The following is a 25343-nucleotide window of genomic DNA, read 5'->3' as shown; positions in this document are numbered from 1 at the left end:
GTCCATCTACAGTCAAAGCTATGGTTTTTCCAGTAGTCATGTATGGATGTGAGAGTTGGACTATAAAGAAAGCTGAGCACCAAAGAAATGATCCTTCTGAACTGTGGTGCTGTAGAAGACTCTTGAGAGTCCCTTGGATTGCAAGGAGATCAAACCAGTCAATCCTAAAGGAAATCAGTCCTGAATATTCATTGGAAGGACTGATGCTGAAGCTGCAATACTTTGGCCACCTGACACGAATAACTGACTCACTGGAAAAGACCCAGATAATGAGAAAGAGTGAAGGTGGGAAGAGAAGGGAATGACAGAGGATGAGATGGTTGGATGGCATCACTGACTCAATGGACTTGAGTCTGAGCAAGCTCTGGGAGTCGGTGATGGACAGGGAAGTCTGGTGTGCTGCAGTCCACGGGGTTGCAAAGAGTCAGATGCAACTGAGTGACTGAACTGAACTCAGGAAGTAGGAATCCAACCCCAGGTTGGGCAGGTCCTGAGCTAAGGCTGGGAGGAATGGATCCAGGGCAGATTTCCAGGCAACCTCAGGGGGTGAGTGCGCTCACAGGAGGCTGCCTTCAGCCTTGTGGGAGTGAGACCACTTGTCCTCTGGGGGCGGCAGCAGCGGCTCTGTGAGACCCTCCGGGAAAGCGGTCTCTTCACCACCCTGACTCCTGTCTCCCACCAGAGCGCCCCTCAGGCAAACCAGGGGCCGCAGGGGGCTGCTCCACTCACTCCGTTTGCCACCAAGGGTCACGAACCACTTACCACCTGGGTGGCTTTGGGCCCTGGGCTTCAGGACCCCCTAGGGGCTGGGGTCAGGCCCTTCCCATATGAAAGCAGGGAAACTGAGGTGGGGCAGGGGAGATTAGGCAGTGTAATCCAAAATAGCTGACAAAGGGTGGGGGTGATCAGGACTCTGTAATCTCTGGCTCTAGTCACTGCCTCACTGAAGCCCCACCTCCTCATTTTCTCCTCAGAAGTTACAGCAAGCACTGCCAGCTCCACGTTAGGGAGTTTAAATACCACAGTGCTGACCCCGCTCCGTGTCTGGGGTGTGTAAGCACCGCCCCTACCTTCACATCAGGGCAGGGACGCGAGAGGGAGGTTAGGACACGCACAGGCTGGTCCCCAGGGCCTGGGCCCCTCCCAGACATGGCCCTGGGACCCTCCAGGGCACCTTTGGAACTGACCTGACAAGGACAGGTGGCCCAGCTCTCCCTGGGGACCGAGTCTGCGCTGTGACTGGGTGGACATGAAGAAGCAAGGCTGAGGCTCAGAACCTCTCTGCTCGGTTCCAGAGTCCCCTGAAAATTACTGGTGAGGGGGACATGGGGTCCCTGGGCCAGGACCCCAGGAGGGTCTCTGCCCTCCATGCATGCACAGAGTCACTCCAGCCCATGACAGCTCCTTCACCCACTCAGGGAGGTGATGATGGGCTTGGTCATTTCAAGAGTTTAGCCCTACTCCCCTTCCACAGACAAGAGACAAGCCTGGCCTGTCCCCGGCTCTTCCTGCTGCATTGCACAGCCCCGCCTTGGCAGTTATCACTCTGGACCATTTTCTTGGAATGCCGCATGGTTTCCTCACTACATCCCAAGCTCCTAAAGATTGAATCACATCTTCCCACGGAGAAGTGAGAGCAAGGCTGGGCCTACCCCGGGCGCTCACTGAAGCTCTGTCCATTTCTTGCCCATCCTGAGGGGGCGGACAGCAAATGCCTCCTGGGGTAAGCATTGGGTGAAGAGGTAGCAGGAGGTGGAGGGAAAGAGGGAGGGAAGGGAGGCCGGCTGGGAGGTGGGCTGGGAGCAGCCGGCCCTAGTGGGGAATGCCTGCCATTCCTCAATCTGTGCCCACACAGCCGGGATCTTCCACCCACCAGGAAAGGGAAATTGAAAGCATCCCCATCCGACCATGTGAACACGGCCCAGAGACTGGGATTAGAGGCCGAGCCCCCGGGGGCGGCCGGGGGCGGCGGGGTGGCCATGTGGCAGTGTTCCTCATCAGAGGACAGGAAAGCTGCAGCTTCCTGCTTCCGGTGCTGGGGTCCCTGGGAGCTTCTCGCCTGGCAAGAGGCGGCAACAGGCAGCGCTGGGTTCACGCGGTTGGAGGAGATCGCATGTCGGCCACGGGGTGCATAGAAGCCAGCCGGGCGGGCAGGCAGGCAGGCCAGGGGGCTCAGGCGGAGGCCAGCGGATCTGCTGCGGAGATGATGGCCGCCCCCCCGGCCAGCCACTCGCCCACCTTCCTGGCAGGTGGTGGGCTGCTGGGGTGGCGGGAAGCAGCCGGGCCCTCTCTCCAGCTGGCCCTAGAAGCCAGGCATCGAATTTCAAGGCCGCCTCGGTGGTGGTGAGATCGAGGCGGGAGTCCATCCCCCAGTTCTCCAGGCTGGTGTCCCCTGCCTCACCCTGCCGGCCTGGGTGTCCATAGCAGCCTCCATGACAGCCCCAGGGACCCCTGTGTGCAGGGTCTGCCCAGCCCAAGGTCCTTCCCACCCAGCTCTGAACCCTCACACCTGGAGATGGGCTCAGAGAGCCATCAGCAGTGGAGCTCTGAGGCCTCCCTCCTGAACTGCTATCCCCCCGACCCCAGCTCCTCGGGTGACCCTGCCACCTAGGCCCAGACAGGGGCTGGGGGCAGGGGCCCAGGGCAGGGGTGGGGAGAAATCCCTTCAGCCCAAGGTCTGCGTCCCTGCGTGGCTGAGCCTCTAGACGGCCTGGCTTAGAAGGAGCCCTCCCTAATCCCACCCCTTGGACCCGAACAGGGAACAAGAGCTCAACAACCCCAACGCCAGGGGCTGGAGGATCAAAAACCTGCACTCTTCATCTCCCTCCGGGCCCTGATCCAGGCCTAATGGTAATTAGCGCAGCCTCATTACCCAGCCCTGGTGAGACAACTGCCAGGGACCACCACGGAAGAGGTAATAAAGAGCAGCTGCTGGGCTGGCGCGGGAGGCTTTCTAGGTCAGAGCTGGGCTGGGAGAGGCCAGGGAGGAAGATGAAGTGATTCGGGAGCTTCAAGGCAATGTTCCTGCCTGTCCTCCCCACTGCCGTCCCACCCCCCACCTCAGGGGACCAGGGAATAGGCCCGTCTGATCGCTGACCAGAGCCTGCCAGACTGAAGTTGAGCCTCACAGAAGGATTTCTGACCCTGACAGGTCACGAGCTGGGGGCCCTTCCCAGGCGGCTGTGCCCCGCCCTGTGTGTGGCCGCCCCCACATTTTAAAAGCCGGGTGCTGCAGGCAGCTGCTCTCCCAGCCCGGGTGAGATGAAAGGCCTCGCTCATCTCCGCTGAGGGCTAGCCAAGATCTCTGCGAGCTTAACCCCACAAGCTCTGGTCCATCAGCAACACAGGGACAACAACGTGGAAAGCCCGCGGGGGTGCCAGCAGGCTGCCGGGGAGGGCCAGGTGGGCCCTGTCGGCACTGACCACGCCCGAACAGGTGGGGTGCCCTGGAGCCACCACGAGTGTCGGCCACAGGGCCGGTCACCGGTGTCCCCTGGAACTTCCTGTCTGCCCAGAGTGACCCTGGGGCAGGTTAGTAGAAATGATACTCAGCTCCCAAGCGGCTGGCTGAACTGCCTTTTCAGTGCATGGCCTGAGTGAGGCCCACGGATCCCACGACTTTACTCACTTTTTTAAGGGCTCAATCACAGTCTTCTGTATCTGGTTCACCTGTTGAAAGAAAAACCAGATGGCGTCAAGACCAGGGGGAGGCCAGACTCTTCCCTAAAGGGGAGAAGAGAAAGGAAACGGGGCCTGACGGGGCACCCCGAGCGCCCCAGGCAGGGAGGAGACACCCCTAACTGCTGAAGGAGCGAGGCCGAGATGATGAGCAGGGATTCTGAAGGGTGACGAGAGGCGCTGGTCTTGGCCCAGCGTCTGGAAGGCTGAATGTGGCCGTGTTTGGTGAGGAGGCTGGGGGGGTAGCCACAGCGAGTCTGAGGGGCCACGGGTGCAGGTGGGCAGAGCTGGCTGAGTCTCCCCTGTGGCCTCACGGTGAGGGACGTGAGCTCACAGGAGCCACGGCAAGCGCCCACTGCAGGGGTTCGGCGGCCAGGAGAGCTCACAGGGCTGACACTGAGCCTCCGCAAGGACTCCATGGGCGCTTCTCCCAGACAAAAGCCTCGAGAAGGGGGAAGACCAACACCTCAGTCACCCTGGAAACTCCCCGGTGGTCCAGTGGTTAAAGACTGCACTTCCACTGAAGGGGGAATAGTTTGATTCCTGGTTGGGGAACTAAGATTCCACAAGCCGTGGAACGTGGCGGGTGGGCAGAGACCCCAGTCACCTTTTCCTGATTGAAGGCATCCATCCGCTTCATGGCCGTGTCCAGGGCGGTCACCATGTTCAGAAAGTCCTGGTCTTGCTCACAGAGGGGGTTGGAGAGCAAGTCCAAGGATATCTTCACAGCAGACTTAGACATGGCTGTAAGAGATCAAAGTTCAGTGAACTGACGACAGGACAGGCTTCAAGGTCTTGTCTGCAGGCTCCCTGTCTTTCCTGGGGCCGGAGTCTTGCACCTGGATGACCTTCACCCATGGCCACAGGCCATCAAAACCACAGTCACCCCAGAGGCACCAGGCATTGGTCCTCATGGTGTATAACGTGTGCCTGACGCTGCTATTGTTCATCGGATGCTGCTTGGGGGAATTCTGAGCAGATTTACCTGCTGCAATGACCTATCTTCCAAACTCTAGATTCTAACAGAATCATTTGGATGGGAAGCTGTAAGGAATACACATTTCTAGCTCTAAAGATTTATTTCAGTAAGCCTGGAATCAAGGAGTATGTGTTCAAAAAAATCTCCAAGCAGTTTGGATGTGAGGCTTGGTTTGGGGCTCCCTCACGGAAAGAGTAACATAGTATCTACATCAGGGAGGCAAATGTACTGTACAGGGCTACAGACAAGATTTTAGGCTTCCAACAACTCAACTCTGCCACAGGTGATACCCAAAGAATGGGTGTGGCTGTGTTCCAATAAAACTTTATTGACAAAACTTGGCAGGATCTGGTGTGACGAGGCAACCTGTTGGCAGTGTTGGAGCTCTTGGTCCCATAGACTTTTTCAGGCCTCTATTACCTGGAAACAAAATCCCAGAGGGGCCGGAAAGGCTGGAGAAGGGCCTTCTTTGCTCTGTAGCGCCTGTACCAGTTTCAGGGGCTCAGGGGAAAACAAATCTTTGCACTATCTCTTACTATTTTATGTTATTAAATTAAAGATGCTGTCAATTCTAAGACATGCCATTACTGTATAAGCCATTAAGAAAAAAAATGCTGCCAATTAAACCAAAGCAGACTACTGCAATAAGCACCTTGGTTTCTCTTGACTCTGGCAGTGTGCTGCAGACCCTCCAGCCGAAGGGCCAAATATGAGAGATGACGGGAAATGTGAACCTCCCAGAGATGTTGATGCGATGGAGGGGAAAACCCTCTTAAAAAAAAAGTTAAATAACTTTGTAGGCTTGGGCACAAATTCACATGCACCTTGACTGGATCATGAAATGGCTGCAGACAACATCACTAAAAGATGAAAAACCTGGACAAATCTAGAAATGGTTTTGAAAAATTTCTTCTGCTACTTTTTTTTTTTAAATAGTTGAGGAGAAAACCCCCAAAAGGCAGAGGTCAGGAGAGAAGACTTTCTTCCCAATTTTCCTTTTCTTCCCTACAGGGGCCACATCTTCATGTGACGTCGCTTTGCTAGAACCACCTGCAGTGAATGAAAAGCGAGCCCTCCAGGGTGGCAGTGAGTCTGGACCTCCACTCTGAGGTACGGCTGGCCTGCGTGAGCAGGGGGCCCTCCGCTCTCCAGTGGCGCAGCTCACAGCCCTCACCCTCGCTCTGCAGGGTCAGGGCAGGGGCATGGCCTGACCAGCGCAAACCAGGAGGCTTGGTGGGCTTTGTACCTTGGACAGCTCGAGGTCCTGGGCCCCACGCGAGTCTCTAGGGCCTTAACACAACCCAGGAGCGCCAGAGCTGATGAGGACCCAGCAGGGACTGGTCATGCTTCCTTGATCTTGTTCTGGACCTACAGCTTCGGACGTGAAATCCTGTCTAGGCACCAGCTCAGCGGTTTCCAAGACTAGGAAAGGAATAATCTGATTCCCCCCGACTGTCTGGAGCAGCAGTTTTCAAAGTGGGGTCCCTGGTCCAGCAGCATCAGTGCTGCCTGGGAACTGGCTAGAAACATAGATTTTCAGGCCTTGCCGGGACCTGATGACTCAGAGTCTGGGGGTGGGCCGGGCCATCCGCACTCCAGCGGGCATGCACTGCCTCTGACGCACCAGCTGCCGGGGTTGTGAGGCTTCCTGGACTGGGGGACACAGGCTTTGTGATGGGTGAGGGCAACATTGTGTCAAGGCGGCTTTCTCTGCCCAGACTCCACTTCTGACTTGCGAAGGAAGAGGTCAGGAATCTGAGGCCCCAGAGGCTGGCCGTTTATCCTGGTTTCTTTGTTAAAAACCTGTGCTCTCTACAGTCAGAATCCACCTCACAGATCCCTGATGTTCTATTCCTTCCATTTTTCTAAGGAGTATGGGGAAGCAAGAGGGAAAGGAAGCCCAGGCCACAGCATCTCCTGCTGGGAAGACAGGAGGAGCCACAAAGAAAGATGGACTCCAGGTGACTTGGAACTAACTCCCACAAAACAAATAATGGACGGACTCAAACTCAGACCTGTGGCTTGCTATACCCAGCATGGAGACACCAGGAGTCAGGAGAGTGGGGGCGGTCACGGCCAGACCTTCCCATCCCATGGATGAGCTCTGGCAGGAGGCTCTGGGGCACAGACCCAGAAGCTGGCCTCCACCCGTTGCTGGTGGCGGCTGCTATTGCAGGGAAAGCAGAGAGCGGTAGTCTGCTGAGTGAAACGTGGCCTCGTGGTACTTCTCAGGGACATCTGTGGGGCGGCTGCTAAGTGCACCTTCTTCAAAGCCAGCCTCAGGGGACTGAGTGAGGAGGGCGACCCCCTCTGCCCGTCTCCCATCCTGGCTGAGTGCGGGGCAGGGCCACCTACCCAGGTCAGCATCCGTGCTCTTCTTCATGTCCTTCTGCAGACGCCGGGTCTGCTCCTCCAGCCTGCAAGGCAGTGGAATGGGCCTGGAACCTGGCATTGCCCGGCTGCCTCTGCCCCTGTTCGCCCACCCGTCTGAGCTGCACCCTGCGTGGGACTCGGGGTTCCCGCCAGGAGGAGGAGGAGGAGGAGGGGCCCTGCTCTGCGAGGATGTTCCTACTGACTGAAGGGCCACTACAAGCTTGGCGTGAGCCCACACACCCAAAGGCTACGAGATAACGACTCTCAGGCAGCCACCCCTCAGGGCAGAATTTCTGGCCAGTGGTGGACTGAGCTGCCCTGGCTCCTGGGATGCTGACAGGATGATGGTCAGTGGATGAGGTGATGTGGGAAGCGAGACTGGGCAGGAGACTCTTTCCTTTCCCGAGCAGAACCCCCTTCCCGCCCACCCTTCTCGGGGCTGACACTCACTGCTGGAGTTTTCCATACTCTCGTTCAAAGTCTCTCTCCACCTAAAAAGGAAGTGATAACTCAATCACTGGAAGACTGAAAGCACGTTGGAAAAAATCTGCCACCTACGAAACTCTTGGCCCGCCCTCCCCGCCACCCCTTCTGCGGAAAACAATGCCATCCAGTCCACACAAGCACTGCTCACGACACAGGAGCCTTGTGTTTCCAAATTAATTGTTTGATTTAGGGTGAAGGCCTCCCCTCCTAGGCGGGCCAGCCAGACAGGTACCAGCAGATCTCAGCTCTGTCTGACCCCACAGGGAGTGAGGCTGGGCTGTGCTCCCTACACCCCTCCCCTCCCCACAGGTGGGGAGGCAGGTAAGGGGCTCAGAGTGTGACAGAAACTCCTCACCCAGGCTTGGAGGAAAGCGGGCGGGTTGAAGTCTCATCCTGGCCCTGTCCCCTCCCAACTTGTTTCCTCACAAGTCCTGAGCCTGAGAGGTTCAGGTGGATCGTGAAAGACACAGGACCACTGCTCTGTGAGCTGGGATGCACCCATCGCAAATATCATCACAGACTCAGCAAGGTTATCTAAACTCTGGATGAGTTACCAGGTTTCCTCGATATTTAAACCAAGGGAGTGTGTGACTGGACCCCAATTCCTTGACTGACATGGCAGGTGAAGTGAGGGAAGTCACCTGCACTTCTAGAGCCTGAATCTCCCCATTGGTCACGTGGGGCCCAGGCAGTGGTCTCAGGAGAGTGGCCAGTGGAGTCCCCACGGGAGAACTGAGTCTTGCCTCTGCTTCGTCCTCTCCCAAGGAGGCCTAATTGCTCCCCGCACGTTCCCGTAGCTGGCCTGTCCTCCATCAGTCACTCGGCAGGCAGGCAGGTGTGCTGAGGGACCTCACCACACTGAGGTCCCTGGGATGAAGGTCACACCGCTACTGAGTGGGAGGCTAGGGTTTGAATGCGCACACAGCAGCCTGGCTCGCAGGTCTGTGCCCTAAACTGTCATGCTACAAAAGTGGGGGAAGCCCCAGCTGATGAACTGAGGCCAAGACCTCCGAGAGGGCCTTCCTGGCGGCCACCCAGAGACTCCTGCGAGGCAGAGCCCTAAATCCTGTCACCGGACATACAGGTTAAAGGTGAGGCACGCAAATCTGTAGTTATCATCAGAGACCCATGTGCTGTTCCCCCACACTGGCCTCACGCGCCACGTCTGGACGGAGGTAAATTCAGCACAGTCACACACTGGCAGGACATTATCCAGGCCAAGGATTTCATGTGATAAGTGAGGAGCATGCTGCCAGAGGGAGTGATTTACTTCAGGACACAGGCCTCATTTGTGGGATAGCAGGGCTAGAATGCAGACTCCTAGTTCAGGCCTTTTTTTTTTTTTAAAAAACAAAACAAAACAAAACAAAACTACATTCACAGGACTTGCCTGTGACTGGTCCTGTGGCTAAGACTATGAACTCCCAATGCAGAGGGCCCAGGTTCAATCCCTGGTCAGGGAACTAAGATCCCATAAGCCACTTGGCACAAACAAAAAAACCCCCAAACTCCCAAAACAAACAAAAAGCCTCATCACTGGTGCCCCAGCAGAGTCTTCATGTCTTACAGGCATTTTTTGGCCAAAAAGATGTAATTGAAATGAAGGTCACCATGGCTGGAGTTTGCTCTCCTGAAGATCAAGAGCAGACAGGAGGGGCCCTGGGAGGTGGCGGGCAGTGGGGATGGGGGAAAGGGGGGACGGAGGTGAAGGCCTGGCTTGCAGCACGCTCTTGTGCAATCCCCAGGGTGCTGGGTGGGGTGTCGGACAACCTGGTCTCCCTGGGTGCCACTGCTGGTCCTTGCATGTAGAAGGACTGCAGGTTTCCAACTGGCTCAGGAGAATCTTGGGGACCTTGCACTGGAAGCAGAGAAGTGTGTTGGGTGGGAACTTGGGGCTCTTGCTCTGCACACTGACAGCCTAAGAGAAGGTCGAGGATGCTTCAGCTCCTGTCTCTGGCAGCCACCTGGGGCTACTTCCAGAGCTCACTGTTCCGGAGGTCTCTGGTCCCCGGGGGAATGATCTGGGAGGCAGAGCACCCGGATTCCAGGCTCTCAGACGATGGCTTAGGGGATCAAGGGACACACTGAAGGCTCGTTCCAAGGTGCATCCGTGCTGAGGAAAGGAGCCAAAAACAAAAGGTTTGAACATCTTTGGACGCCCGATGCCTTTGCCAAAAAGGCAACTGGACCCCAGTCAACAATGCAAGCGTAAACACATGTGTGCGACCGTCGACGGGTCGGGCCTGGCTGGCGAGGTCAGCGCTGGGAGGATCAAGCGCGGAGACCGCCTCGGCATCCACGGAGGCTCGGGGTGGCCAGAGGGGCCGAGCGGCTCGTGGCTCGTCTCCAGGGCCTGGGCCAGGCTGCCACACGGTAGGAGTTCTGTGGCTGTTGAGTGAGTATGGGGCAGAATTTCTGCCCACTCACATGCATGGGGAAGACAGGGAGGCCCATTGGGCAGGACCAGGCTCACGTCCTGGGGCTATAAACTGAGCTGAGGAAACAGGAACCCTGGGCCAGCTGAGAAACTCCCCCTCCAGGAAGCAGCCTCTCTGATTTGTTACAAAGGGTCCCCTCACTTTGCATGTGGAAACAGTTCTCAAGGGAAGGATCAACCTGCTGTGACTCCCACCTGCTTGGACCTCCCAGAATGCCTGCCTGCCTAGCTGGGACTCTGGGTGTGCGCGAGACCCCGGGAAAGCCTTGCTTTAAAGGCTGAAGTCTGGAACAGCCTTGGTGGGCCAGTGGCTAAGACGCCACGCTCCAGGTGCGGGCAGTCCGGGTTCAGTCCCTGGTCAGGGAACTAAGATCTCATGCTGCAACTAAGACCTGGCGTGGCCAAATAAATAAATATTGAAAAAAAAAAAAAAGAATGAAGTCTTCCACCTTCCTGGCTATAGAGGGAGGTACAGTTTCTCTTCTGCACCACGACACTCCAGCTCCTCGATGGGCTGGGGCAGCGGGAGGGGACTCCGCAGAAGCCGAGGAGGAGGAGGTGGGCGAGTGCCCGTCCTTCCATTTCTGTCCCAGGGGTCAGCCCCTGCAGAAAACACACCCTCCCAGCCAAAGCTTTGACAATCCTGGGGTCTGTGTTAATAACCTGGGCACAGCAGAACAGGGAGGGCAAATGCACAAAGCTTTCTTTGTGTCTGATGGTTGGGTGCCTCAAGCCAAGAAAACTCCTGGAACTCCCTGAAGATAACATGAGCACTTCTTCCCATGACAAGGGTGCCGCGACTTCCAATAACCCAGGCAGCCACATCTGTTCCCTCCCCGAGAGGGCCTGGAAAAACAGAGTGCGTCACCCGAGTTCGGGGGCAGCTGCCAGAGATGCTGAGACAACTGCACAGCCTGGGCCTGTGTGGGGGCCAGGAGGGGGCTAGTAGGGTGGAGGAAGAATCTAAAGAGGCAGGGTCTTGCTACACAGATTCAGTGCCTCTGGGGAGTCGAGGAAGCAAAGGCCTCTATTCCAAGCCATGAGTTGGCTCTGATTTCCTCTTGATAGACTGAAGGCCTAGGTGACTGGACCGGTTGGCTGCAGTGGGGAATCCAGCTGTTTGGGACAGGCTGGGCCCTTGGTGGTTTATGCAGTCACATCAGCTATCATCTCATTATGTGAGTACTTGCCGAGAGCTCACTGCCTGCCAGGTACGTGTTAAGTGCTTCATCTGCTCCTCCTGTGAGATACATCACACATCAATGACATAGGAGCGAGTAACACCCTCACTTCACCAAAGAGAAAATGAAGGATCAGAAGGGCTTCCTTGGCAGTCCAGTGGTTAAAACTCCAAACTTTCAATGCAGGAAGGGGGTGGGGTTTGATCCCCAGTTGGGGAACTAAGATCTCATATGCAGTAGGGTGGCTTGACCAAAAAAAAAAAAAAAAAAAAAAAGCCACACAACCCTCTCCGAAACAAAGGCTCAGAGAGGGTAAGGAACTTGCTGAGACTCACAGCCAGCACGTGGCAGGGTCAGGACGGGAATCCAGACAGAGAAGCTTACAAATCCACTCCGTGCTACCCCGTCTGTCTGGAGGAGCTGATGCCTGGAGTGAGAGGACTACAATTCTGTCCCAAACACGAGGGACTCTAGGGAGGGAAGAGGGAGGCCTTGGGCCCATCCACAGGCACAGAGTCTGCCATCTGCCCTTCGCCTGGGGAGTCCTGGCCATTGCCTCGAATAGAATACCCAGAGACTTTCCAACAACGAAGTCTGCCAAGGAAGCTAGAAACTGCATTCTCGTCTATACTTTTCCATGGAGGACAAAGGCTATTTTGACAAAGGCTGGGATGTTAGGAGACAGTTTTGTTCCTTTGCTTGTTTTTTGGTAGTGAGTGCTGGGAATAAAAGACCCTTCTCGAAACCACTTCCCTTTCAGATCTGCCCTGGATTAAACTCTGGAGACTCAAAGCCACACCTTCCCACTTCCTGTGGCCGGCTGCAGCACGCCCAGATTCTCCGCGCCTCAGCCTCCACAGCTGCTCAGCCTCTGCATGGGAGGTAAGCTCTGAGTCTGTCCCTGGCCTGCCTTTGCTTGAAAAACAGGAGGGGTCTTTTAACGCAGGCCCATTTTCTCCTAAGTGACCTGACGGTGGATTTCCCAAAGATGCAGCCAGTGCTCAGATGTGCTCAGAACGTCCCTTGCCGCCAAACCCAGTCCTGAGTCCTGAGCCAAAGTTACTAAGACAAGAACCGCCAGTGGCTGGGGAGACGGTGCAGCACCTCCAGCAGGCTGACGAGTGCTGGGCTTACAGTTACGGTCTCCCGCGTTAGACCTTTAAGTCTCACTCAGATCTGTGGGTGAGGGCTTGAAGAGGCCATTCCTCACTAGAATTTCAAAATCTCAGGGCTTCACAGTCCTCGTGAGAGCACGCAGAGCAACGGCAAGAGTCCTGAACATGGTCTCCATCCAGCTCTGTCAGAATTAGGTTTAAGGCCTCAGAAGGTCACCACAGCTCTACGGCCACTGGTCTCGTCAGGAGAACGGGAGGCTGGACTGGACAATCTCTAAGGGCATGACACGTGGGGTCTTAGTTCCCTGACCAGGGGCTGAACCTGCGCCCCTGCAGTGGGAACAGAGTCCCAATCACTGGACCAGCAGAGAAGTCCCACAGTCCCAACTTCCTAAGAATTGAGATTTTCATCCTCTCCTGTTGGGATGATAAAATGGGGATAAAAGCTGTGAGCTTACAAGAGGGTTGCTGTTGATGAGTCACTAAGTCATGTACGACTCTTTGAGACCCCACGGACTGTAGCAAGTCAGGCTTCCCTGTCCTTCTCTATCTCCCAGAGTTTGCTCAAACTCATGTCCACTCAGTCAATGATGCCATCCAACTATCTCATCCACTGTTGTCCCCTTCTTCTCCTGCCCTCAGTCTTTCCCAGCATCAGGGTCTTTTCTAATGACCTGGCTCTTCGCATCAGGTGGCCAGAGTAGTGGAGCTTCAGCATCAGTCCTTCCAATGAATATTCAGGCTTGATTTCCTTTAGGATTGACTGGTTTGATCTCCCTACTATCCAAGGGACTCTCAAGAGTCTTCTCTAGCACCACAGTTCAAAAGCATCAATTCTTCAGTGCTCAGCATTCTTCATGGTTCAAGTCTCACACCTGAACATGATGACTACTGGAAAAACCGTAGCTTTGACTATATGGACCTCTGACAGCAAAGTGATGTCTCTGCTTTTTTATAAGAGGGCAGGAGTCAATCACGTCCTTCCTCTGAGTGGCTCTGGGTCCTGGCTAAGAATGAATGTAGCAGCAGAGAGAAGGGGACCTGGGCATCCCAGGGAGGCTCCCTGGGATTTTACGCAGCCTGAGGAGGCCGGAGATATAGGTCTCGGGCATGTCCCTGGTGAGTTTACTGAATGCTTTCAGTAAAGTGCAGATTGTCACAACCAGACCTCAGTGACAGGCTGCTCAGAAGCAGGGTGTCCGTCCTTACCTCCTCCTCCCAAGGAGGAGGCAGGGCCCAGACTGACCTGAGGGAATAAAGTGTCCTGGGACAGGAGGGCCCTGCAAGCCCCCGCCTATGAGAGGTCCTAGAGCGACACAACTGGGCTTAATAAGACCCTGGTTCTGCTTCTCCAGTCCCAGGACCCGCTGAGTCAAAGCTCCGGTTCTATACAAAGGCCACGTGAGTCTCAGAGTCAAAGAACTGGTTACTCACTGTTTTGGGGACAATCTGTTTCTTGGGCTGCCCAATCTTGAAAGGAATCCTGTGAGAGAGACAGAGAGAGACGAAGAGGGAGATTAGGAGAAACGGGGAAGGACGTGGCTGAAAAGATTCAACGAGGTACGGCCACTTCCCCGCTGGAAGCGGTGCCTCACCTCAGGGTACACCACATGCCTGTGGGTCGAGGACCATCGGCAGCCAGCCTGGGCTCCAGGGCAACGGTCCTCCACGGACACGCAGATGGAGGTGCCTCTGAGCACCACTGTCTGCTGTCTAAATACACTGCAAAGGTGAAGCCAGGAAAGGCGAGACACTGGATAGTGACAGTCACTAAAAACCGTGCGTCTTGGGGAGTGGCTAGTTCAGAGAGGTCACAAGCTCACCTGGACAGTTCTCATCCTTGAAAACATGCCTTTAAAAAACCACCACAAAACCCACTATCATCTCCCCCCAAATAAATACATAAAAGACAAACAAACAGAAAACCCACTCTCATCTGCAGTAGGTGCTTCCCTATTTTTCTATAGAGAGACACACTGTGGAGGGCTTTTTTTAAAAAGCTGATTTAAAAAATATATATATTTATTTATATATTTGGTTGCAGCATGTGGGGTCTAGTTCCCTGACCAGGGGTTGAACCCCGGCCCCCTTCATTGGGAGCACGGAGTCTTAGTCACTGGACCACCAGGGAAATTCTGAAACCGTGGAGAGCTTCTTGTGGGGCTGGGGAGAGATGACAAATTGCAGGGGCATTAAGGATCAGTCAGGCTGGGTTATGTCCCACAAGAACTGACAACATCTAAATAAAGCTAGCTTGGTGAAGAATCTGAATTCAACCCAAGGTTGGCTCCAACTTGCTGGGAAGCTCTGCCCCTCAGGCGGTCCACCTGGAAATGGAAGACAGCTTGCCCTGACGGGAGGAAGGTCATGGTGGAGGAGTCTAACCCCACCTCCCCTCTCACGGACAGGCTGCCCTTCACCAGGACTTAATCTCCTACTCTGGGAAACCAGAGGGTTAAACTGGGAGTCTACAAGCTACCTTCAGGTGCTGAAAATTCTATGACCCTACAATTCTGAGAATTAAAGAAGCCACAGTGCAACCCAACAGCTACAGAAGCACAGGCTTCTCCCGCCCGGGCAGGAGGGAGGGGAGCCTTCCTGGCTGGGATCAGCTCAGGGAAGAGCCCTCGGGGTGCGGGTTGGATCCCCCTCAACACTCTCCTTCCAGGCTCAGGACCAGTGGTCCCTTCCATTCAAACCTCCCGCTCCCACCGCATCCCTCACCCCACCCCACACACACCCCTCTCCCAGAGCCCAACTTCTCCTGGCCCACGCTGACCAACACTGCCACTAAACCCAATGGTATAATTAACCACCGATAATAACCCCAGACAACGATCTGGTTGAGAGGATGGGCCAGCCTGAGTCACAGCGGTTTAAATTTAATTTCTGGAGGACATCCTGTTTATTGTTAACCCAGCCCCGTAATTTGGGAGTGTTAACCCTTTGGGGGCTGGCTCATTCACGTGGCTTCCGTAAACAAATCAGCTCTGGCTATGTCATTACCAGGGGAAGGGAAGCAATGAAACTGAAAAGGAAAGGCGAAAAAAAATGAAACTGCCATTTCCTTTTCGCAGACCTGAAGAAGACAGGTTAAGAGGAGAGCCTTAGACTCCTCCCCCACCTCCCCCCAGTTACTTTTCCCCAGATCAGGGACTCAAGCTGATTGACACAATGGTTGTGGACAGTGAGACACTGCCTTCAAGGACCATTTTGGTAACAGTGCAAATGAGGTCCTGGTGGCATTGCAAAAGGACTGATCCTGCTCTGTGGCAAGCGTAAGGCCTATAAAAAGCTCAAGACCAGGAATCAGAAACCCCGGTCTCTGCCTCTGGCTAGCTTCTCAGACAAACTATAAAACAAAGGCGTTGGACTAGATGGCCCTTTCAGCTTATCTAAAACTTGAATTCTACACTGAACCTCCCTTCCAAGAAGGTGGGGAGCAGGATGAGAACGCTGCACACGACTCAGAGCAGTCGGCAAAGTGACGCTGACTCGGCGTCTAGTCGGCTGCCTCCCCGGTGGCTCTCGTGGTGAAGAATCTGCCCGCAGGGGGACCTGGGTTCAGTCTCTGGGTCGGGAAGATCCCCTGGAGGAGGGAATGGCCACCCACTCCAGTATTCTGGCCTGCGAAATCCCATGGACAGAGGAGCCTACAGTGCAAGGGGTTGCAAAAGAGTCGGACGTGACTGAGCAACTAACACACAAACATTACTACCAACTAGAGACAAAAGGAATTAGGAACTTTGATTCCATTATTTGTGGTGCCAAAGCCTCTCTCTCTCTAAATCTTAATTTAGAATCACTGTATTTTTAGAGCTGCGAGTTACCATAGAAATTTTTCCAGTTCAACCCTCTCATTTGGTGGATGGAGGAGATATGGAGGGGCGCAGTGACAAGCCCAGGGTCACGTGACGACAGGACGCAGAACAAACTGTCAGGGCCTCGATTTGTTCATATTTATCTCGGCTACTCAGAGTGTAATAATCTTTCACATGAACACATTCCTTCACATGTATTTGAAGAAACTAGGAAAAACCATCTGCCCACAATACCTCATCTTAAAATACTATGGATTTTACAAAGGGTTCATGGTTATGAGACGGGAAACGAAAAGAGGACTGTGTTATCTGGAGAAGGAGACTGCTGCTGAAAGGGGTGCTTCTACACAAATGAGAGGCTCCATGCACTGTGTAGACGGAGCCAGGTCTCTGTAATCTCACTGTCAGCAACTGACAATCACCTATAACTTTATCATTCAATTCTGATCAGGTTTCAGTTCACCTCTTCAAAAGCCATCTCCCTGCCAGAAGAATGCTTCTCTTTAAAAAAAGTTACTTTTAAAAGTTTTAGGTTTACAGACAATTGTGAAGACAGTCCCTAACTCCATATATTCCACACCCAGTTTCCCTTATTATTAACCTCTTTCAGTTGTATGGTGTATTTATTACAATTAAGAAGCCAATCCTGAGATATCAAAGCCTGTGCTTTACTCAGATTCCCTTAGTTTTGACCTCAGGTCCTTTGAAGTTCAGGATCGCAGCCAGGCTGCTGCATTCCATTTAGTTGTTAAGTCTCCTTAGCCTCCTCCTGATCTTTTCTCAGACCTTCCCTGTTTTCTGATGACCCGGACCATTTTCAGGAATGCTGGTCAGGAATTCTATAGACGGTCCCTCGGTTGGGGTCCATCTGCTCTTTTTCTCATGACTGGATTGGGGTTACTGGTTATAAGGGGAAGAAGTAAAAGAGCCATTCTCGCCACACCGATAGCTTTCTAAAAAAAAAATTTACCATTGGAACTTTCTAAAAGTTCTTTACTGACTTTGTACACAATATTGCTTCTGATCTATGTTTTGCTTTTTTTTTTGGCCTCGAGGCATGTCGGATCTCAGCTCCCCGACCAGGGATCCATGGCACCCCCTGCACTGAAGGTGCAGTCTGAACCACTGGACTGCCAGGCAAGTCTCTCAAAGCGACTTCTTACAGGTGATGTGAGCCTTGGTCACGGGGCTGAAGCAGTGTTTTCCAGGATTCTCCACTCTACGGTCACTCCCACCCCTGCACCCTGGAATGCCCCCTCCCCTCTTTGGAAGGAAGCCACCAGGCACAGCCCATACTTGAGGAGGAGTAATACTCCACCTCCTGGAGGGCAGAGTATTGGCACAAGTTATTTGGGATTCTGCACGGGAGAATTCTGTTCTTCGTTTATTTATTTATTCAGTCATTTGTTTCAGTATAAGTGCATGTTTATTTTGTATGAGTTATAATCCAATACTACTTTATTTGTTCGTCCAACTGTCCCAGCCTCGGGAGCTGCTCTAGTTGGCCCCTGTGCCTTCTGACACACCCACGTCAGTGTGAGTGTTCTGTTTAGCACTTCCTTGCTTTCTGGACAACAAGGTGCTCATTGTGTGCATTTCCTGCACCAGCCTCAGAACTGGTGAAGGAACTCCCGAAACCAGCAGCCACTGCGCCTCCATAATATGGTCTCGCTCTGCTGTTTAGCTTCCTTTCTCTTTCAGCTAATACAACTGCCACCCTGGTTCAGCCGCGTGGCTGTTCATTTATTCTCCAAATCCTAACTCCCTGTCACAAAGTGGGACGTCCTTTTTTTTTTTTTTTTTAAGCGTCAACACTGTCACACAATTTCATCAGGACAAAAGGTATAAAACTTGGGGCAACTGGAACATACAGCCACCCCACCCACAGGGAACCCTTCCCTTCTCCTGGTTTCATCAAAGCTGTTCTGAGTCTCAAACTTTGTTGACCTTCTTTGAAATGTCGATAACTTTATTTGGCATTTAAAAATATTCTACCTTTTACAGTTGATTACAGTTCATCTCTTTAAAAAGTAAAACATGCTCATCAGAGAAAACTTAAGAAATACAGAAAAGCCTAGAAGAGAGAAAAAAGAGAGAGAGAAAGAGAAAGAAAAGAAAAAGAAAAAACCCCAAACAGCCACCAGTCTCCTATTGAAAGACAACCAAGGTTAATGTTTTGGTGTTAATTATATTTTAACATTTGCAGGAAAAAAACCAAAAACACAAAAGAAAACAAAGCTTGAAGCAGATACGCCAAATGTTAGTAGTTAATTCCGGGTGGTGAGAATATGATTACTGTTCTCGTCTTTGCACTTCCCCTATTTCTCAAATAAACTTAAGAAAAAACTTACTTTTTTTTCTTGACTATAAAAATAACACCTGATCAGTGTCAAAAACTTGGAAAACTATGAAGAACACAACACAGATACAAACACACAAAATCCCAGAGAAAAAGTACCACCTCAAATCTCAGTGTACATGCGTGTGCACACGTATACAGTAGATGCATTACTTACACAACTTTTAAAAAATAAAGGGACCATATATCAGGAGTGTTTTTATATGCCAATTTAGTTTTCATTGGCCTTTTTTTTTTTTCTTTTAATTAATTTATATTATTTGTTTTTAATTGAACGATAACTGCTTTACAATATTGTATTGGTTTCTGCCATACATCAACATGAATCAGCCATAGGTAAACATATGAACCTCCCTCCCACTCCATCCTACCCCTCTAGGTTGTCACAGAGCCTTGGTTTGAGTTCCGAGTCATTCACCAGATTCCCACCGGCTATTTTACATATGGTAATGTGTATGTTTCCGTGCTACTGTCTCCATTCATCCTCCTCTTTCCCCCGCCTCCCCGTGTTCTCTACATCAGCACCTCCACTGCTGCCCTGCACCATCTTTCTACGTTCATCAGCACCATCTTTCTAGATTCCATATGTATGCGTTAAAACATGACATTTGTTTTCTTTCTCACTTCACTCTGTATAATAATTAGCCTGACTTTTAAGAGCTAACTAGTATTTCATTAATCAACTGTACCACTAGTTTTCTTTTTGTACTCACATCACTCACTCACTGTTCATTTCAACTGCTTCAAGTTTTTCGTCTCTTGAAAATGAAAATGAATGGCTAAATCTTTGGGCACATCAAGGGTTAGTTACAATTAGTTGGAATCACTGGGTCAAAGGATACCTGCAGGTTCAAGGTTTTGATTCACTTGCCAAATGGACCCTGAGACAGATTGAAACAATTTACATACTTTTAAAGGACTGAAATAGTTTATATTTTGCCACCAACACTTTGGACAGTGTATCAGGATTATTTTCCTGGCTTACTTTTTCCCTTTCCATTTTATATGTGTGTGTGTGTTTAATGTACAGAGGTTTTTAATTAGTATGAAGTCACAATGACCAAGTCTATCTTTTTCCTTTACATTTTCTTCTTTTGATATCCTACAAAGACCTACCTCCTCCACCCCGACACAGAAAAATTCATCTAGATTTACTTTATTACTTTTAGGACTTCCTCTTTAAGCTTTGCTCTTATCAAAGCTATACATGTTCATTGTTTAACAAGGGAACAATGTTTGCTAAGCAAAACATTAGGTTCTAGGCTCGCCAATCTCAATCGCTTGAGATGAGCACTTCTAACTTGGCTGTTCTTTTTGTTGTTGTTGTTTTTTGATATGTACCTTTGCATCTTTAAATAGAAAATGTGAGCATTGACCCTCTTTGATCATTAGGTTTCAGGCCTAGCTATTGACTTTTTATCGTGGAAGAAGATTTAACTAAACAAACACACGCACCTCTTTTGGTTCTTCACCCCTATTACCAAAGGCATATTTGCAACTCTTGTCTTCTCAATAGAGTTATACTGTGATCTGGTTAGATTCATATGAAATACACTATTAGGAACATAATGTGATTTGTTTTCCTTCCTGCGTGTGGCAGCCAGCAGACTGTTCAGCCTCAGCCAAATCTTCAGGAGACAGCAGAGTTCCTGAGCCAAACTCCCCAGCTGAGCCACTCCCAAATTCCTGACAATCAGAAACTGGTATTGTTGGGAGGCACTGTTTGGGTAGGGGGGGGAGGTAATCTGTTACACAGCGACATAGAACTCAGAATACTGCATAAGTTTCCCTAAAAATAGTTTTTACTTTCACATGCTTAATTTTCTATGTTTAGCCCAATCCTCTCTCAATTGTCTAAATCTACTCAGTACATTCCCTTGAATTAGGTGTTCTATCATCTTCCCTTCCTGAAAGTCTCTACTGGAGCGCTGAACCTAGTCTGGATGGACTGCCTCTGCTCCTGGGCTCTCCCATCACCATCTTCACAGGGATTTCTCTGGCCTCTCTCCTAGGAGCTTCTCCACCTGGACTCTGGGTCTTCCCCTTTCTTGGTTTACTCCTCATCTGGGTGGGCAGAGTTGTGAGGGAGATCATTTTTTAAAATGTATTTATCTGGTTGTGCCCGGTCTCAGCTGAAGCATGTGGAATCTAGTCCTCTGATCAGGGACTGAACCTGGGCCTCTGCATCAGGAGTGTGGAGTTGCAGCCACTGGACCACCAAAGGAGGCCTGGGGACCATTTTTGATATGGCACAACCCAAACTCTTTTTATCCTATCCTCACCCTATAGTTAGTTGGACTGGGTATAGAATTATAGGCTGGGAATGACTTCTTCCAGAGTCTCAAAGGCACTAGTTCCTTGGCTTCTCTTTTCTCAGTACCATTTCGGTGAAGTCTGCAGTCACTCTGATTCCCAAAACTTTGCATGGGGTCTGCTTTTCATTTTCTTCATGCACGCTTCGAGGATCAGATGTGCATCCTCTGTAGTACAGAATTTCACAACAATGTACCTTGCGGTGTTCTCATCCATTGTGCTGGGGTATTCACAGGACTCTGTCAGGTTGGCCATTTATAATCTTTAGTTCTTGGATTAAAGGAGACTTTGTTGTTGTTGACCCACTCCCATTTGCTGTTTGCCTTTTAAAAAAATTTCTGAAATAATTCTCATGCTGACCTTGGTTGGTCCTCTAATTTCCCTTTTTTTTTTTCAATGTTTCCTTATCTTTTAATATTTCTAAAGAGATTTTCATTTCTGCTATCACATTTTTCATTTCCAACAGCTCTTCTTAATTTTCAGGATGTCTTTTTTCAAAAAAGGGTAACCTGTTTTTACTTATCAGATGCTTTATTTGAAACTTTCAATGAGAGCTTTGAAAAGAGCTTCCTCTTCCTTTAGAGTCTCAGTTTCCCTTCAAGTTGCTTTTATGGTTTGTTTTAGTCTCCATTTTTCATACTAAATACGTCCCTTGGACAAACATTAATTCTTAGTTATCTTCTCAAATATATGACTAGGAACCAAAAGGCAGCTGTGAGCACATTAATAGTGTCAGTCTACAATGGAGGATGATCTGGCTGAGAATTCTTGTAGGGGATCCTTGATGTCAGTATCTGGTCTTTTCTCTGAGGGAGGTGAAATTCCCTAGAGAAGATTCTTCCACTCCCATGCCCTGGATATAAAGACCCAAGCTCACTGTTCTGGGATCTTAGGGAGTAAGAGGCCCTGTGTGTGTGCATGTGGGGAAGGGGTGTGTCAGCACTCTATATGCATTCATCCACTTCATCCCCTATGAAGTCCTGCCCTCACCTGTGGCCCTGAAGCTTACACAATTCTGCATACCCTTTAAAGAAAGAGATTCCAAAACTGCAAATGTAAAAATAGGTCTGAAAGTGAATGTTTATTTAGACAGAAAAAAGAGCATAATAAATTACAAGTTATAAAACCTGACAACATGAACATCAGAAAATCAAGAATAACCTAATATTTTTATTAATCATCTGCCTGACACACCTTTATATTTATTTCTCTACATTTTTTTTGGCTGCATAGTCTATGATTGCCTCTTCATATGACACAGACTTGATAAATCATTTTCTTAGAGAGAAAAGAAAGATAATTCAGCCTTTTTTCCAGTGGCGTTGATTGAAATTTGTTTTTTATTACTGACAGTTTAGAAAAGCTTTTTTATGCAGCTTACTGGTAACATATAAATATAATATAAATTTTAGGACTGTTGTAAAATTTATGAAAATCTCATGTTTCTTTCATAAGTAAACTGTAAGATTTCAGGGCACATTTCAGATTTTCTTGTACAATGACTAATCTTAAATGCTCTCTGAATTAATGAGAGAAACTGGCTTGTCACTGATGTCCTCGTAGGAGGGCATACCATGAGTTCTATGTTTTCTTTGTTATGTCTTTCATGTTAAATCCACTAGAAATTTAAATGTTTTAGCAACATGTTCATATGATTTGCTCCTCCTCTTCATTAGCTGGATTATCAAATAATCATCACTCCTATTTAAAACTGATCTTATTCTCTTAATGAATTGCTAGCTTTCGGTACAACGTGACATTGTTTTGTTACTCTTTACTTGATTTCAGAATAATATCTATGGTTTCATTGCTCCCCTTTGTCACTTGTTTTGTGTTTTATCGACTTTTCCTTTTAACTATAAAATAAATTGAAGATGACAAAAAAAAAAGGTATATCTTTTGTATATTTCCAATTTAGGAGTCTGTAATTTCTCACTTGGTTTATTAAAGTTTTCCAAAAATCTCCTTACAAACTAAAGTCAAAACAGTAAACTCTCAATTCAACATCCCCCCACCCCAATCCTGTCCCATCTCAAAGAAGGTCTAGGCTACTCTCAAGCTGCCTGACATGAAGGGTAGTATATAGAAGCAAAAGGACCTAGAGATTGTGATACCAAGTGAAGTCAAAGACAAACTTCATAAGATATCGCTTTTATGTGGAATCTAAAAAAATGGTACAGAAGAACCTTTTACAAAACAGAAACTGAGTCAGATATAGAAAACAAACTACGGTCACCAAGGTAAAAAGATCAGGGAGGCATAAATCGGGAGACTGGGACTGACATATACACACTGCTATATATAAAACAGATAACTGAACAATAAGGACGTAATGTGCAGCGCAGGGAGCTCTACTCAATACTCTAATAATGTGTCAGGGGGCCTTGCAGGTGGCTCAGTGTTAAAAAAAAGAAAACAAAACACCCGCCTGCCAATTCAGGAGATGCAGGAGACTCAGGTTTGATCCCTAGGTTGGGAAGGTCCCCTGAATAGGAAATGACAACCCACTCCAGTATTTTTGCCTGAAAAATCCCATGGACAGAGGGGCCTGGTGGGCCAGAGTCCACGGGGTCACCAAGAGTTGTACGTGACTGACCTACATGGGAACCTACACACACACAACCTACATGGGAACAGAATCTAAAAGAGAGGGGCTACATGTGTTTGCACAACTCACTCACTTTGTGGTACAGCAGAAACTAACACAACACTGTAAACCAACCATACTAAAAAAAATTAGTAAAAAAGAAAACGGAAGAAAGGAAGGCAGAGGTAAGCTTAACTGAGAGCAGCATAAATACATTTCCAAAGTTTATGGAAATAGGATCATTTGCACACATGGCTAGGTTTCCTACCAGGGACCTGGACAAAGTCCATGTAAGCAAGGGGCCCTGAAGCTGAAGCTTTATTAGTTTCACCCAGTAAATCCACCTTTGTGTGCCCTCGTAGAGAAACTCTCTGCTTCACACTCTTCAGGGTGCAGCCCCTTCATTCTTCTGCTAGGGTGAGGTGGGGACAGCCTCTGGGGAAATGGACTTGGGGAGGAGATGGTAGGACTCTCACCTTTTTCATAGGCAGCTTTCAACCAGTCTTCCTAACCTGAGTGTTTGGCTTCGCTTTGCTTCTAGAGGTGTCCAGGGCCACCAATTCCCGAACCTTTGAGGATTTTACGACGGAAGTTCTTGGTTTTCTGGAATTCTAGTTCACGATCTGGCTTCCTGGGAAATGCCAAGTCCATTACCCAATGTAACTGCATTCTAAACCCCAAGTGTTGTTGATAACAAATACCAAAAAGCAAAGATTAAAAATCTAGAGTAGAGGTTAGACTCTCAAAAATACAGTATTAAAAAAACAAACAAAACATCACAAAGATTACAAAAAATATATATGAAGTTTGCTTTAAAAATAGGATCTTTTTTTTTTTTTTTTTTTGCAAGACAGGAAACACAGAAAAGGTGTATAAACTTGAACCCAAAACAAAGTAAATGGCAACGGGATCATACTTATCAATAATTACCTTAAATGTAAATGGGTTGAATGCCCCAACCAAAAGACAAAGACTGGCTGAATGGATACAAAAACAAGACCCCTATATATGCTGTCTACAAGAGACCCACCTGAAAACAAGGGACACATACAGACTGAAAGCGAAGGGCTGGAAAAAGATATTTCACGCAAATGGAGACCAAAAGACAGTAGGAGTAGCAACAGTCATATCAGATAAAACAGACTTTGAAACAAAGGCCGTGGAAAGAGACAAAGAAGGGCACTGCATAACGATCACAGGGTCAATCCAAGGAGATATAACAATCATGAATATACATGCACCCAACACAGGAGCACCGCAACATGCAAGGCAAACGCTAACGAGTATGAAAGGGGAAATGAACAGTAACACAGTAATAGTGGGAGACTTTAACACCCCACTCACACCCCCCCCCCACACACACACTCAACTAAACAGGAAATTAGCAAGAAAACACAAACTTTAAGTGATACAATGGACCAGTTAGACCTAATTGATATCTATAGGACATTTCACCCCAAAACAATGAATTTCATCTTTTTCTTAAGTGCACACAGAACCTTCTCTAGGATAGATCACATCCTGGGCCATAAAACTAGCCTTGGTAAATTAAAAAAAACTGAAATCATTCCAAGCATCATTTCTGATCACAATGCAGTAAGATTAGATGTCAATTACAGGAAAAAAACTATTAAAAATTCCAACATATGGAGGCTGAACAACATGCTTCGGAATAACCAACAAATCACAGAAGAAATAAAAGAAATCAAAATATGCATAGAAATGAATGAAAACCAAGTGTTGTTGATGTCTCTTCTATTTTCCTTGAATTTGTAGATTCACGATTTTTAAAAAATCACCTGTGTTTCTTGTAGGATTTGTAAGGGAGATAAAACTAGATGCATAATATTACACATTATAATGTATAATGTGCTATATATTATAGATACTTTATATTATACTATATATACCTAGTTTCTCTCTCACAAATCCCACAACCTGTCACCTCTACTCAGAACCTGCTTTATTAATTTTAAATAACAACTTTATGAGATGAAATTCACATACTATAAGT

General features: G+C 49.4%; 1 protein-coding gene across 7 annotated transcripts in view; it reads right to left on the bottom strand.

Annotated features, from left to right (window-relative positions):
• Window positions 1-25343, bottom strand: part of BIN3 (bridging integrator 3) — a 49953-nt gene that overhangs the window by 9212 nt on the left and 15398 nt on the right. For 3 of the 7 annotated variants that reach the window (XM_070459672.1, XM_070459673.1, XM_070459671.1), the window contains 5 exons: window positions 13684-13732; window positions 7481-7521; window positions 7013-7074; window positions 4286-4422; window positions 3629-3669 (listed from right to left, as the gene is read on the bottom strand). In XM_070459672.1, coding sequence (XP_070315773.1) covers window positions 3629-3669; window positions 4286-4422; window positions 7013-7074; window positions 7481-7521; window positions 13684-13732 — 330 coding nt within the window. The remainder of the gene's footprint in view (window positions 1-3628; window positions 3670-4285; window positions 4423-7012; window positions 7075-7480; window positions 7522-13683; window positions 13733-25343) is intronic. The other 4 variants (XM_070459676.1, XM_070459677.1, XM_070459675.1 and 1 more) reach the window with 3 other exon arrangements.

This window comes from Odocoileus virginianus, chromosome 31, assembly GCF_023699985.2.
Source record: "Odocoileus virginianus isolate 20LAN1187 ecotype Illinois chromosome 31, Ovbor_1.2, whole genome shotgun sequence".
Taxonomy (NCBI): domain Eukaryota; kingdom Metazoa; phylum Chordata; class Mammalia; order Artiodactyla; family Cervidae; genus Odocoileus; species Odocoileus virginianus.
The sequence above is the reverse complement of the archived record's forward strand: the minus strand, read 5'-3'. Positions and strand labels throughout refer to the sequence as shown.